The 16,221-nt window shown below is 38.5% G+C and overlaps 1 protein-coding gene across 1 annotated transcript in view; it reads right to left on the reverse strand.

The window, feature by feature from the left end:
- LOC126184206 (voltage-dependent calcium channel type A subunit alpha-1-like) overlaps positions 1 to 10,333 on the reverse strand; it is a 508,450-nt gene extending 498,117 nt beyond the window's left edge. Inside the window, 4 exon segments of the mRNA XM_049926574.1 lie at positions 7,157 to 7,296; positions 8,289 to 8,394; positions 9,722 to 9,771; positions 10,106 to 10,333. Of these exon segments, the coding sequence (XP_049782531.1) occupies positions 7,157 to 7,296; positions 8,289 to 8,394; positions 9,722 to 9,771; positions 10,106 to 10,333 (524 nt within the window).
- Between the last annotated feature and the right edge of the window lie 5,888 nt (positions 10,334 to 16,221).

Below are 16,221 nucleotides of genomic sequence, written 5' to 3' on the forward strand. Positions count from 1 at the left end.
TCTCATACAGATATGATTTTATGTATATAGACTGAAGCGGTAAGTGAAAATTTGTACAAGGCCATAAATCGAACCCAAGTCTCCTGTTTACTTGGCAGGTGCATTAGCTACCAAGCCACTTGGCACACTGGCACACTGATTCACACAACTGAATGGAGCACCCTGACACACCTCCTCCTTGATCCAAATTCTGTTGTCCCAGTCTACTGTAAATTCCCCCTTACACATGAACAGGATTTCCAAGGCTCTCCATGTTCTGGATTTCAGGCTGGATCCCTCATTTACATTCAGTGCTGAGATGCTATTGCAGAACACGGAGAGCCTTGGCAATTCTGTTCATGTGTAAGGGAGAATTTACAGTAGACTGGGACGGCAGTTAGAATTTGGATCGAGGAGGGAGGTGTGGCTGGGTAATCCGTGCAGTTGTGTGAACTGTTGTGCCAAGGTGGCTTAGTGGCTGACACACCTGCCTAGTAAGCAGGAGACCTAGGTTCAATTCCTGGCCTTGGTACAAATTTTCACTCGCTGCTTCAATCTATACACACAAAAGCATGCCTGTACAAGACCAGTAAAGTCTCTGAAGTGGTTTCACTTCTTCCAGTTTCTCTAGCTTTATGTGCATCACTGTGAGGTGTCTGGTAACAAGCTCTCACACTTTCATTCATTTTCACTGACTTGTTAATATGTTATGTTACTGTATCTATCCCATCCTTAAGTTTTGCAGAGCAGTGTAGCATTGATTGTAGATTAGTTCACTAATGTTACCAATCTTTGCTCAAATGTTTCTTGATATCTTTAATAATTTAACACCATTCTGTCTTCACCATTCAGCACACTGTGGTGTTATCGTCTGTCTGCATCATTGTCTGTGAATGCAGAAGATCATAATGACAGCTCACAGTAGAGAATTATTCCATAGCTAATGACCTATTATTAATGAGAGACCAAATGAGAGCAAAGAAACAACGAACATGCAGACAGGCTGTTTTAAGAAGGAAGACAAGGCTTCATTGGTCCTTCAACAGTGAGGTCATTAGAGATGGAGTGTGTGTTTGGATAGGACAAAAATGAGAAAAAAAAATCAACCATGTACTTTCCAATAGTACTAGCCCAGCATTTGCCATTATCAATTTAGGGCAAACAGAAGATATAAATCTAGATGGCTAGATAACCATTTGAACTCTGTCTCCCTCAAATAAAAGTCCAGTACCTTAACCATTACATGACCTCAAACAGAAAAATAGGAATTTTAGTGTAACTCTTAAATAAAGAGGTTGTCAATAAAAAGGTCCTCCTCCATAGCCGAGCAGTCACCACAGCTGGCTGGCGTGTGGGGGACCCAAGTTTGATTCGAGGTACTGCCAGGGATTTTTCCTTTGTGGGGGAATGGTGAGCACTCAGCCTCATGATTCCAATTGAGGAGCTATTCAAATGAGAAGTTGCAGTACCAGATGGGCTAACCTGACAATGACCAGGAGATGCTTGATGATGTTGACAGCTGAGGATGACACAGAATTTGGTTGGGCCCAATTGGTCTGTCAGTTGCCACAACAGCAGTGTTTTCCTCTTTTTCCATAAACATTTTGATGATGACTGTCTTGATGGTGTGAACTTGACCTCACTTAGTGTTACTTACCTATTGATTGCAGATCAGTACTTCGCAATCCACTATGCATACGGGAGAATTATGAGTTCACCTGAAGACTTACGTGGATGCATCAGCTGTGCTTATAATGTAATGAAGCAATATCTAGATGCATTCATAATGTTCAAGAGCTGCCAGTTGGCTACACATCATCAAGTTTGCTTACCTGAGCACCAGTTTTGGCTGCATACTTACAAGGACGGCTCTGTCTGACAGATGAAGTCAAATTAGGAAGTAATAGATGTAAATCACTGAACACTGTTCAAGGATTTGGAAACAAATTATAGTCCACCAGAAACCAGTTATGACCCCATTCCTAGTTTATAAACCCTTTTACTACAATATAACCCACGGTGTGATGAGGCATTACAATTATGGCATAATTTATTTGTAGCATGACATAAGACAAAATATTGCCCTTTGGTTAAGGCAGTTAAGGCAGTTAAGAGAATGTGTTCTAATATTTCCCAATAAGTTTACATATTTCCATAATTTTTTATGGCCTTGGGCTTGGAGCTACCACTAGAAACAATTATTATGTTTGATGCATGTTACAAAATGTATATCAAATCTCTTTAAGTTAGATCCACCTCACTAACAATTTTCATCAGAGTACATTCTGCTAGAGTTACTGTACTACATTATCTTTAGGGCATATATTATGTTTATAATTAGCCCAGATGACTAAAAAGAAACTTCAACTGCTAATTATATACCCAGTGCCAGATATTAAGAAAGTATGAATGAGCACTTCAGAAGTGAAAGAGTGGATACTTTGTACTGGAAATAATGCAACAACTTATCACAGTGATATTGCAATTTACAGTAAAAAAAAATACTGCTGAAGCAGGTTGTGGTAATGAAATATTCATTCGTTTCACAATTTTGGTAATTGTTCTTCCAAGACTGAAAGCAAATCACAACAGCGTGCCAGCATAAGAAATAAGTAAGGCTGTTAGAGTTTATCATCCATTCAATGGTAAGGTCATTAGAGGTTGAGCACTCACCCAGTAATGTAATGATGGTGCTCTAAATCAACCGCGGTGTCAGTGAAGGAAATTGAGACAAAAAAAAAAAAAAAAAAAACTGTGAAAAACTTAAATCGTGGTGTTAACAGTGAAAGATGTTAACTGTGAAAAACTTAAATCATGGTGTCTGGACCTTGGTACTGGGTATGAAATCGGTAACCTAACCATTGCACCACATCACTCAACTGCAAGAACAGTAAATTAAAGATGGAAACTGTCCTTTTTTCTCATGATCTCCTTATATGTTTAGCAATGTTGCATACCGTGACACATAAGAAGAAAATAAAGACCATGACTATTGATATCTACTTGTGTTACTATCACAAAATTCAGTTACTACATTCAGAAAATAGGTGAAACAGGAGACAATAAATGTGAGGATACATATTACTTTGCATCCTTTTAACATGTTTCATTACTCTAGGATTTCACACACAATGACAAAAACATGAAATCTCAAAGTGCCTCATATCTCTTCCTCAGACAATAATCGTAGCTGACAAGATAGCCACAGTGACATTGTAATAGAACTGGATCATTCTTTACTAGTTTTGAAACCTACAGTGTTATACTATTAATTGTTTTGGTGATTTTCCATATTTTGCATCACAACATGCAATCTGAATTGTGGTACAGTTTCCCATTCTGTACATAAACAAAATTTTGCAACAGATGAAAGTTGTATTATGGTGTCATAACAATTTGAGATGACTAGCCATACTAATGATAACTGTAATGGTAGTGACAGCTGCTGTAGTAATAGTCATACACTACAGTCCAGAAATGTAATAAAAAAAATAAAATAAAATAAAATAAATATAAAAAAAAGCTACTAGCAAGAAACAGTTATTGGATACGAAGGGCTACACAATTTGACCACACAGTAAGTATTTATTGGGAGTTACATTAATACATGAAAATGTGCGATATTCATCTCCACCTGATCAAAATTTGCATGCAGCATCCCAAAATCAATCAAATGAACACTAATAATTGCTTCTCTCATATAATGGAACAGGTTTTATTAAATTCTGCAAAACATCTTTTGTTGATTCTCATGATAATGATCTCTAGATATGGTTCTCAACACCATGAACAGTAGCTCATATACAACAGTTCATGTACAAAAGTTGTGTGTGGCAAATATTGTTAAAATGCATGCAATTTAAAAGAAATGCAGTCACACAAACACTAAAAACTGTCTCATGGCTCTGTATTTCTTCACTTTTAAAAAAATAAAGTAAAAGGTTTAAAAAAATATCTGCACACAGAAAAGAGCTGTGCAAATCCATAAAAAAAGCTGTTTCACACCTCTGTATTCCTGCACTTTTTGAAAAATAAAATAAAAAGTTTTAAAAAATCTCTGTACACAGAAAAGAGCTGTGCAAATCCATAATTTATTTTCCATCAAATGTTAAAGTAATTACAAATTAAGTAAAATGCTAAAATCTTTTGACTATGTGATCACAAAATTAGTTAATTGATTAATTAATTAATTAAAATTACAATGAAAATGATTGAGTTGGCCTCTCTGCAACACTATAACCTATCTGCTCCAACAATTAAGTTAAGTGTTTTGACTAAAAAATTTAAATTGGGCACTACATCTGTTACAGTGTTACCTCAAATACAAGTCTTGTTACTGCACTGTTATTTACAAATAAGATACTATTGATTAAAACATACATACTGAAGCTCCTACAGCACAGGCACTGTAACTGCTGACTCCCAATAGCTTATTTTGTAACACAGTAAACCAGTTTCTCTCCATTTGGGTGGCCCCAGTGTATGTATGTACATAGATGGTGAGCAGTTGACTTGGTCAACTACCGAATGTCATTTTGCAATTTTAAGCATTCATTCCTCTACTGGCACATGACAAATTCCCTAAACATTTTCATGATAACCAGGAGTGGTAGTGTACACAGCCACAGGATGCCCTTCAGTATTCTGACTACTTCTTTGCTGCTACTTATGATGAATACAATGTTAATGGCATACAAGCCTCCAGACCATTGTAACACCCTCTCACTGGATAGTACATGCTGTTTGCTGACTGAAGCAAGCATGTACACTTCACTGTTTCATCAACTCTACAAAGCTGCAATTGGACCATTAAAGCCTATGGCAGCAAAACACTTTGCACCAGCAGCCAGTCGTTATCTCGCCTAGTTTCTGAGGCAAGCAATTGATGTCCCCATATGGTACTCTTGGACTTACAGTTTTGGTACATAGCGCAACAATCTAAACCAGCAAGCAAACAGATACCACTACTTCCAGTAATAAAGGATACAGGTATGGTGGGATCGTGTTGTGGATTCCAGTGATTGGTTTGGCCTTGTGTGAAGAACTTAGTTTGATGACTACTGTCATCCAACAACAGAGCCTTTGCTACCTTCATCCTCATCACCTGCCCTTTTGATGCTGCCACCTCTGATGGCTCCATCACCATCAGTGAACTACGTATAGTGGGGCATGTACTTCAACTTATATGAACTCTGTATGAACACCACGTTAGTCACAGTGTTATCTCCAGCAGAAGTACTGCAGCCTTCAGGAGGTGACGTGGAGACTCACAGTCCATGTTACTGTTCAACAATTATATACTGATTATAATAAATCTCTGGGAGTCAAATGGGTGTTGAGTTACTTGATGAGCCCTCCTGCTGGAATGCTACTTGTGGCCCTATTGTGATTGAATTCCATGCTCACACAGTCCCAGTGAGGTAGCCATTCTGACCACCTCCTATCTTGTGTTGGGTCCACAATAGTATGAATGGTACTTATACAGTAAGGATAGATGTGGGTACTACAAATTTTATACTACATTATCTGGCTCCATAGTTTCTGAACCAGGCAGCACTCTGCATCAAATACAACAGATGCATTTGTCAGCATAATACTGGAGATGTATGACTGGGCAGCCAACAGTCTCTCCATGCTGAGAACCATCATTCTTATCTAAAATAGTACAAATGACATGTTTATGAAGATTATCTTATATGCAAGACTTATTTGTAATTACTAAAATTAGAAAGGAAACATAGCTCATTAACATTACCTAAGTACTAAAATTTTACTAAAGACTCCAAGGAGACAGAATTGTAGGTCAGTGCTTACCTTCAAGAGGAAAAATTCCTAATACCGTCAATAGAAACATTTGAAATGGGTAACACTAATTCTAGCTTTTGGTACTTGTGTGTTTTCTTTTTAGAAAACTTTCCTCCTATAGTCAATTCTTTTTAGAGTCTTTTTAGAACCTATCAATTTTGAATCCTGAAGCTAAGTACAGGCCAGCTTTCTGTCCCATAATTTCAATAATTTTCTCAACTTAATTTTCTGCCTAATACAGTTTAATTTCTACCAACATTTACAAGGTTCAGCACGGAAAAGTCTTGTATCTCTTACAAACAGCAGATAAAAGCACCATAATTAAAAGCTACATCAGAAATCTGTGTGGAGCTGATCTGTAGTCAAAGAGTATTACATACAGCAACAGTAAAACACTTAATAACAATACTAACCTAGCAGTGGAAGAGAATACTTCTTAATTTCTAAAACAGAATCACTATTAAATTAAAAGAATGTGAACTTGTGTAACTATAAGCATTTCAATCACAGTTAAGTGGCAGTGTTGTGATGGAATACCCTTCATATATTATTTTAATTTGGCATTGCAGAAATCTTGTCATTTCATATTATGTGGAATACAATCCATCAACTGATAGTGAAGCAGCAGGAACATGTGTTCTGCTGTTCGCACATGTCTGCAGTACAGCTGCCACAGCCTGTGTGTACAACTATATTGTTGTCATCCTCTTACCTTTCACCCTTTTTACCCTTACATGAACTGATGATTTTCATCAACTCACTGAAATTATACAGCATGCAAAAGAGATATAGCATTGTGATGCAGAGAAGTGTGCTTGGACATATACATGATTAACACACACACACACACACACACACACACACACACACACACGCACACACACACACACACACACACTATTGATAAATTAAGAATAACATAAAATTAAGATTAGAAATGTGTCTGCCAAAGAGCTATTAACAATAATGAAAACTATAAATTATGCTATCCACAGCATCAACACCACTGTAGGGAAGTTCACAATGACAAAAAGAAAGAAAAGAATGAATTCCATATTTTAATTGTGTATACTGACAGCAAACCTAAATTTAATAACAGTTATGCAGTGACACAACGTTAAATGAGGTTTTGATAACAAGATAACATGGATGTCAATATTAGCAAAAACTTGCACATGTTGACAGAATTATGGCATAAAACTATAGCAGCATACAATAAAAGCATAACTGATAAAGGAAATGACTGCATTTTGAATTACCTTTTTAGCTATCCTGAAATATGAAAGCACAACATATCTGACATGTTGCGACTGCACACAGATGAGGACATACACTACGTTTAAAAAATTAAGTTCTATTTTCCTTCACTTACCCTGTAACTACTACAACAAAATCCATCATGTTCCAAATATTGCGGAGATATGATTTCGGGTGGAGTACAAAACCTAGCGCTAATATTTTGAGGGACGCTTCTACGCAAAAAATACCAAGGAAATAGGCCTCCGTTTTTTCCTGCAAAACAAAAAAAAAAAATATTCAATTGCAGTATCTTCTTAAGTGCATTACATTTCTGAAAATGTCTAGAACAACATAATTTGGATTTTAAAAGATTGATAATCTACATTTCATTCAATCAATTACATTAAATGTAGTTACCAACTTTAATACACTGATAACCAAGCATGGTCAAAAAACTGTTTATTATGAACATTTTTTTTGTAGGCTAAAAGAAAAGGATTATACACATTCTCCACTTCTGATTCAACCTTCATTACCATTTCTTGAAACTCATTTACTTCCTTGTACTAAAATGAAACAGTACACAGTAAAGATTTAACAGGACACAGTAAAGATTTTTCTCCTTTTCCTGTCAAGAACTGTATTCCTTCCTTAAAATGTTATTACTGTCAATGGAGTATTTTTTGCAAAGGGTCAAATAACAATAATTCATCTGCACTCAATCACAAATTCAACACATGGGCAATTAAAAAAAACACACAATATTCTTAAGGATCAGTTCTTACTTTCTGTCACTTAAAGAAAATAATTTCTGAGCTTTAGCAACCATCTATTAAACCATGTTGTTATTAACAATGTGGTAAGTGATCCTTATTGAAAGGTTAAAACAGCATTCATGACCAAAATACAAACCTGAAATGTTATTTTCTGTTCAGACACAACTCATGACCTGCCTGAAAATTCTGATTTGCCCATGCTTTACTGATATACTGTTCTTATTGTGATTTGTCCTGGTATATAATAGTCAGACAGCAGGCAAAAACAAAAAATTAAATTTACTATATGATGAAACATTCTGCAAGGAAACATAAATGGTACTGAAGAGCAGTGTATAACACACAAATAAATGACTTTCCTTTATTTTCTAGAATATAGAGGTGCTATGTTTGTTTCAATTTGTGTGTTACTTCTAACAGCATGCTCAGAAATGAGGAAGCTTTATAAAATTGGAATGTGCATTTATATGACCTGTCTATTATACATACCAGTTTTTGAGCCAGTATCGTCTTATCCTTACAAGGCAGATGCTCTTCCAATGCCAGCACCACACAATTCGCAATGATGGTAAGTAACACAGCATATTCAAACGGATTATCAGCCATTAAGGAAAATAATACAGACCCTAACTTATTCACAAATACCTGTCAGACAGCATAATTAGTTTAAAAAATTTAGTCCATTCACGTTCAATACTGTACTTAAAGGCAAATAATATTTTTAATATAAATTTACATTCTGAAATAGCATATGTAGCAACTGTGACTAAATGCAGTAATTTCTGTCCAAGTGTATTTCTCCCAAACTCTAATATGGAAGTTAAGTCCCATGCTTCTTGACAGAGCATAGGGGAATGATGCAGGAGACCCGCACCGCCATACTAGGCAAGGTCCGAATGGAGATGGTTTGCCGTTGCCTTCCTCCGACCGTAATGGGGATTGATGATGATGATGATGATGATGAAGACCACACAACAATACCTAGATGTTCTGCAAATAAAACACAGTCTTTTGATTTGCATTCCTCACACCATTATCTATGTGATCATTCCAATTTCAGTTTTTTCATAATTGAAGAACCCACAGAAAAAGTGGGGTAAGTCCATTTAATTAGAAAATCAGTTGATAGCACATTCTGATGGCCAATTGTCAGTACTACAAGGCAGTTGAAATGACTTTCAAATAACATGGCTAGTAACAGAGATACAGAGGGTTTTACTTTCAGTGGCAATGGAAAGAAAGTTCTAAGTTGTTGAGCTTCTCGCAGAAAGACTGGAGCAAATCCAAGGTTTGTTTCCGCTATTTGCATTACATCTGTTAGGTCAGTTGAATGGCAACTGCAGATGTTATCAGCTGGATTTCTTACTCTGTGGTGTTTCCTTATAGTAATAGTGTTTAGTCTGAAGTGTGATAGAGGTATGGTTCTCTTTGGGTCCTTAAAAGGTGTGGATCATCTCAAGATGAAGGCTAGAAGCCATCTGTTAACTAATCTTCGTAGAGACTGTCGGGCAATGTCTCACGAGTTAGGCAGTGACTGCAAATGCCCATTGTTTGAGTATTTCAGATAATTTAGAACTCACGAAGGAGAAGAGCTTATCAAGAATTTTAATATGTTAGGTAATTGGAATGATTAATCTTACTATTTAACCAGCTTAATTTCTCTGACATTAATTGCTTGTAGAAGGCCTAGACTCCTATTCTATAACTAGCGTATAGTATGACAACTGCCAAGACTACAGAAAGAGGACAAACATTTCAATGACTGGAAGGACAGTTCATAATGTTGTGAAAAAAATTAAATAAAAGTAAATGGCACGGAGTAGTTTCGAACACGGCTCGTCCACTTGCGAGTCCAACATTGTCACCAATTAACCACAACACTGTGGCTGTTCCTTTTCACTCATATTGCACTTCTTAGTTTGGGCCATTCACTGATTTTTTTTTTTTTTTTTTTTCCTCAGTTCAGAAAACTTTCTTTCTGTTATCATGCTTGATCTGTGTTCAGTTTTTGACAGGCTATCCACTGGGCCATCTTACCAGTAAGTCTTTGGGGGGGGGGGGGGGTTCGGTGGGGGTTTCCCTTTTTAGATGAGCAGCGAGAGAGTTGCGCGCGCAGTTTCCTTGCTCATGCGCAGTTTGCGCGTTTTTCTTCCGCATCTGGGCAGCGCGAGACTAGCGCGCCAGAGTAGTGCACAGAGGCGCAGCGTGCGGACAGTTGCCACACGGGACCGCAGTCCCGGACGAATTGTGTCTGTGATGTCACTGCACGGGCAGAGCAGTGCTTTACGCTAGCACCTGTGTGTTACCAGGCTCAGCAGGGTCGCGAGTAGAGAGCATCCCGCGGGCCGCTCAACACTGAGCGAGCCCGTGACGGCAGCACACAGATTGATGATGGCGCCCAGCTGACCAGTACTGTGCGCAAGCACTGATGTGCTGTGGCCAACGGGCTGGTGGTAGAAATGACCACTGTTGCGAGTTAGGGTTTTCCAATGGCGCGTAGAGCAGTGCTTAGTGGGGTGGTGCGAATTCCCCATATTTTTTCTTAACCCAGAAAATGAGCGCAGAAACTAAACTTGCTTTGCAAAGGAAGGGAAGTATGTCGAGAAGAAGGGAGAAAAGAAAAGTTAATCAGTCATTAATATAGAGCTACACAGCCTGAACGAATCCTAAAAGATCAGTTTGGACGGTATTTAAGCCTATAGTGAATGGCGATGGGAAAAAACGCTAATTTTGTTTGCTGTTCAGTGAAATTTGTGTTCATGGTAAAGGGTTAACTGGCACTTCGCACATTTCTCGCTATCTTCATGTGCAATAAACAAGATTTCGTGTGGCTAAACGGTGTTCGTGTGTGAACGACAAGCGCCTTCCTAAACTTGCTCAGGAGGTAACTGTCGATAAATGCGTGACTAAGTGTGGGCGAGACCTAAGGTCGTACCGAACTATATGAGGTGAAGGTTTTTTGGATCTTGTTCAGACATTAGTCGACACTGGAGCGACTTGCGGAAAGGTATCCCACAACCTTGTCGCAGCAAATGGCAGAAAGCGCTAAAAACCTAAGTGATGTAATTATGCCTGAGGTAATTTCTTATATAACAAAAGGTGATTGCTCAGCAACAACTGACACGTGGACATGTAGTGGAAGAAGAAACCATTATCTCACGTCTACTGTCTCCTGTTTTGTTGACTGGACTCTCAGCTCTCACGTTTTGTTTACAACTCAGTTTACAAATGAACCAAAAGCGGGCGATACCATTCGAAGAGAACTGTTGAAAAAATTTATGTCTCTTGGTACCCATAACACTGATTTGAAAGAAATGCCTTTTACTACTGACCAAGCCGGCCGGTGTGGCCAAGCGGTTAAAGGCGCTACAATCTGGAACCGCGTGACCGCTACGGTCGCGGGTTCGAATCCTGCCTCGGGCATGGATGTGTGTGATGTCCTTAGGTTAGTTAGGTTTAAGTAGTTCTAAGTTCTAGGGGACTGATGACCTTAGAAGTTAAGTCCCATAGTGCTCAGAGCCATTTTAACCACTACTGACCAAGGTGTCAACATTGTCGCTGCACGGCGCGATTATTCACAATTGAATTGTTCCTGCCATATGCTTAATACAGTGCTAAGAAATGCTTTTATTGTGGAGGATGTATACAAAGAAAAGTGGCCTTCTCGATGCTGTTGGTAGAACACTGGAAGAGACCAACGGTACTCGCTGGAATGTGCAGTTGACAATGTTGAAATCAGTAGAAAGCCAATATCCGGCTTTGTGCGAGAAGCTCTCCGAGAACGAAGAAATAGCTCGAATTGAAGGAATTGATATCACAGTGATGAGCGAAGTGATTCCTCTCCTAATAGTATGTATACTATTACTGTAATTCTTATACGTTATCATTTAGTTTATAGCAAGTCTTTAAAAACATGAGGGTTTTCGCAGCGTTTCAAGGAGGCGTCAAAGGTATTACAGCTGGAGTAATCGCCTACACTACACTTTCAGTTGCCAAGGAATGAGAATACATTACAGCATTTGAGTCAAGCGCCTCAGGACAGAGAAGCCTCTGAAATATATCTATTACGCAAACGCCTCAATTTATGACTTAGAGAAAACGTTAGTTGACCAGAGGTGGCATGAGGTAGCTACTTTTCTCTGGTCACTTTTTCGTCATTTAAAAATGGTATCTGACGACAAGAGGCGTGAAGTTACGGCAGATGCGAGACGTACAATCCATTTATTGCTGTGTTAATAGCTCGCCACAGGCCAGTTCCAAAGGGAACATCCGCCTCTCGGTTGAAACCGAGGCAGGTCACAGAATGTCGATGTTCTCTCGACTAAAGAACAGTTGAGCTGAATATAAACTGTAACAGTTCGCCCGATCGACTTGTGAGCGACCTTGGCGGAACACTGAAATTCAAATAGCTTCAACAACAGAACATTTAGTTATATTTTCAATATTCTTTCATAGTCACAGTAGGGCTCACATAGACGTGGATTTGCAAAACGATATATTAAAAAGCTTTCGTACTTTTCAAATCAGGTAAAAATCATTTTGGTGAAAGACGCATGCACGAGCCACGAATAGACAATTCTTTCGTCAGATTCCACAGAAACTCCACTACCAGCGGAAGTAAAGAAGTTTGCTTTGTGGGTAGATGTCAATGACTCGTATTCCAATAGATGAGTTGGAGAAATATTTAAATCAAAACTGCAAAATAGAAGAAAATGTGGCTTCTTACTGGAAAACGAGCCTTCAAAATTTGCTGACTCTTCAGAAGATCACCAGAGACATATTGTGTATACAAGCATCTAGCTCTGCTTCTGAAAGAAATTTTTGTTCCAGCAGTTTCATTCCCAACTTTTCCCCGGGCAATGTTGATGCACTTCTTTTTATTCGTAGTAATCCCTATCGGAGACAAATTAGTGAAAAATATGCTGAAACTCTTTTCGTTTTCCGTTGTCTGTAGTGGTGAAGAAGTTTTCATTTATTGCACATTCTGTTGCGTGTGTTTGATTTATGTACACAATTTTTCAAATTCCTTTTTTGTTCTTTTATACGAAATAAAACGCAATTTATTTCCAAAATATTATTAAGCAGTAGGGTCAATATTGGCAACTTTATATTAGCCTCAACTTATCATGTTTTAAAGTAAGTATTTAGAAAAATATATATTTTTATTCACAAGTGTCTTGATCGCAATTTTTATATGAGCAGGGTGTCCCATCTAAGAGTCGTCAGACGCATTTTCTCTGGTGTTTTGGCAGATATTTGCAATTTTGTTTGTGCTGGAGCCAGCTCAAACAGATGATCCACCTCACTTCTTTCATGCGACGGCCAGCGTCGACAGAAAGCGTCGGTTTGTTTCCCATTATAAAGAAAATGATTTTCGAATCGGAAATTTACGTGCTCATTCGACAGAGCAGTCGTAAATTAGTCAAGTGCTACATTCATTTCATCGAAATATATTAAGAGGAACAGTAAAGCACGGGTAATAACCACTACTCCAGCAGCGGCAGCACCTCTCTGGCCCTCGCTGACTGCTATGCAGCAGCATTGCTCCGTCGCGGTTGCTGCGAAAGTTCTGGCTTGTTCTTTGTGTTTGACTGTCCCTGTTAATACATATCGATAAAAGGAATATCACACTACACTAATTTGGTACTGCTCTATCGAATGGGCACGTAAAAGTTCCATTTAAAAATAATTTTGTTTGTAACGGACAGGAAGCCGACGCTTTCCATCGAAACTGGGGGTCGTATGAGAGATTTAACGAACAATATTTGTTCGGGCTGATTCCAGCTACACATTGCAAGAACGAAATTGCAAATATCTGCTGAAAAATCCACAGAAAATGCACCTGACGATCCATAGGAGAGACACCCGATGTGTTACTATTAACCGGTTTCGACTGTATTGAGTCATAATCAGAACTAAAAATCCGTTCTCTTGTTACGAAATTAACACATGAAGTCGTCATCAAACACTGACTGTGACACTTTAAAATATACCTAATAAATGCGAGCAGCGCGCCTGTGAATAAAAAAAATCTTTCAGTGGGGACAGGTGACGGTGGGACGCACATGTCGCTGAGGCCGGTAATACATCACATTTCTTTTTCAAAGTCGCTACGTCAAATATTTATGTCAAAGAAATTTGATGATGTAGTAAGGAGCTTTATCAAACCTCCCCTGTCGTCAAATAAATATGATCAAATCTAGAGCCTCGTCATAGATTTGATCATAAAGGTCGTTCGTCTTCTGTTCGCTGCAATGTGAAATGTAACCACCTGGAGCGCTGGCGTCGCAACAGCTATTTGACGTCGCTGTTGTCAGTAGTGTGTTTGTAAACATGCCTTCAAGGTTGGTGTATTCCTTCGGCTTTTTATTTATTTATTTATTTAGCTTGCTTCGACTAGGGTGGAATATGCTGCAGGCGACTTCATGTCCACAATCCACAATCTCCGCTACAGGCCTACAGCCATCCACTTCTACATCTGCAAACATCTAGGCAGCTATTCAGCAAGCCGGAAAGACTCGAAAATAAAACATTCTTTCTTAGCTTGCCATTCTAATTTGTCTATTTTTGAACTCTGGGTGCCTCAAGTTGAAAAGCGTTTCATCTGTTCCACACTTTTTATTAATTTTATGGTTGGTGGAACACTAATTCCATTAATTAAATTATTCAAAAATGAAAATGACTCTTATTGCCCATATAGTGTACTAAACATTTATTTACCTTCACATATTCCCTCTTCAGTGCTTTATAAATCGCTTCACGTTTCTGGAATTATTTTGGTTAATGTGCAATGTGATATTCGAGTGCTTTGCTGTAAACTAGAGTAGCTTTCTACTGTATCAAGAAATCACAGTGTCACAGTTTGCCTGTCTTTTTGCACATACAGCATTTCTCAAGTGAGTATTATGAAAAGGCACTTTACTGAGCAAATACTGAAATACACTCTGACCCATTCGTAAGTAATTTATATATAAGACTTGGCGTCCACCACTTGCAGCCCTCGCAACAAATTTTGCTCAATGCTTTTATTATCTCGCCGGCCGCATGTCTCGCGGTTCTAGGCGCTCAGTCCGGAACCGCGCGACTGCTACGGTCGCAGGTTGGAATCCTGCCTCGGGCATGGATGTGTGTGATGCCCTTAGGTTAGTTTGGTTTAAGTAGTTCTAAGTTCTAGGGGACTGATGACAACAGATGTAAAGTCCCATAGTGCTCAGAGCCATTTGAACCATTTTTTTATTATCTCGACATAATACGCATGGCTTCATCTGCCACTTTTCTTCCAAATACACACACAATGCAACTGTGGTACTAGCAACTGCAGCGCATAATAAGTTGTCCACTATCTTGAAATTTGACGAAAATTATGACGACAGTGTGATACTCCTTTTAAGCGCCACGTCACAGATCTTTGTCAAAAAAATTTGACGAATATTTGTTCATATTTCTTTGTCAACGAAATATGATATTGTAATACGTGCCTTAGCAACGTTCGGCGAGACGCGTGGCGCTGGAGAGTGTCTAGCCAGTGCCACCTAGGAACAAGGCCGCTACACTGTCTTTGGAGTCGCTCGTGACGTAAGCACTACGTGTCATAACATACACAAAGCCACATGTGCTGTCTTGGTTGTTTCGCCTGTGTAGCCGTTATATGACTGTGAATTGAAATGTTAGTGTAACAGTGTTCATACTACTTCAACATAGAAATATGCCACGTAGATGCTGTATGCGTGCTTGTAGATGCAATTATACTGCTCAGGAGAGAGTCAGTACATTCCATTTCCCTCGTGATGAAGATGCAAGGAGAGAATGGTTAAGAGCAGTTCACCGTGATAATTTTACCCCTTCAGATCACTATGTGGTAAGTAGCAGCTTTAGTAAATAAACCTATGAAATGGTTCTGTTTAGTCTGAGTGTTAATTGTAATGTATAAACATAACCTGTATACATAGGCCAAACTTTTATCATGCTAACGTAACGTAATCCATTATTTTTAACAGGTTTGTGAGCTGCATTTCCATGCACACCATAGAGAAAGAACTACATCAGCATATGAGCTAAGACTGGAAGATTAATTACAACACCTCTTGACCGTCCACGTCTAAGGAAAGGTAAGTTGGTTGTTTACGGACTTTCAGTTAGGATATAATTATTGGACGAATCTCTTACGCTTTTGGTTTATATGGTAAGGTACTGGCAATTAATATTTTTTATAGGTGCAATAGCAGCACTATTGCCAGGATGTCCTGAATATTTATCTCCACCGTCAGCATCAACAGAACATCCTGAAGATCGAAGACAGCGTTTGGAAAATGCTTTCGTCAGATCTGCGCTGAAAGAAAGTTTGATTACTCATGAAGACCATAAGAAGGCAATATCATTCTCTTCGTTGAAGGAATTATGTGATAAAATTAATAGTAGTGAT

This window comes from Schistocerca cancellata, chromosome 4, assembly GCF_023864275.1.
Source record: "Schistocerca cancellata isolate TAMUIC-IGC-003103 chromosome 4, iqSchCanc2.1, whole genome shotgun sequence".
Taxonomy (NCBI): Eukaryota; Metazoa; Arthropoda; class Insecta; order Orthoptera; family Acrididae; genus Schistocerca; species Schistocerca cancellata.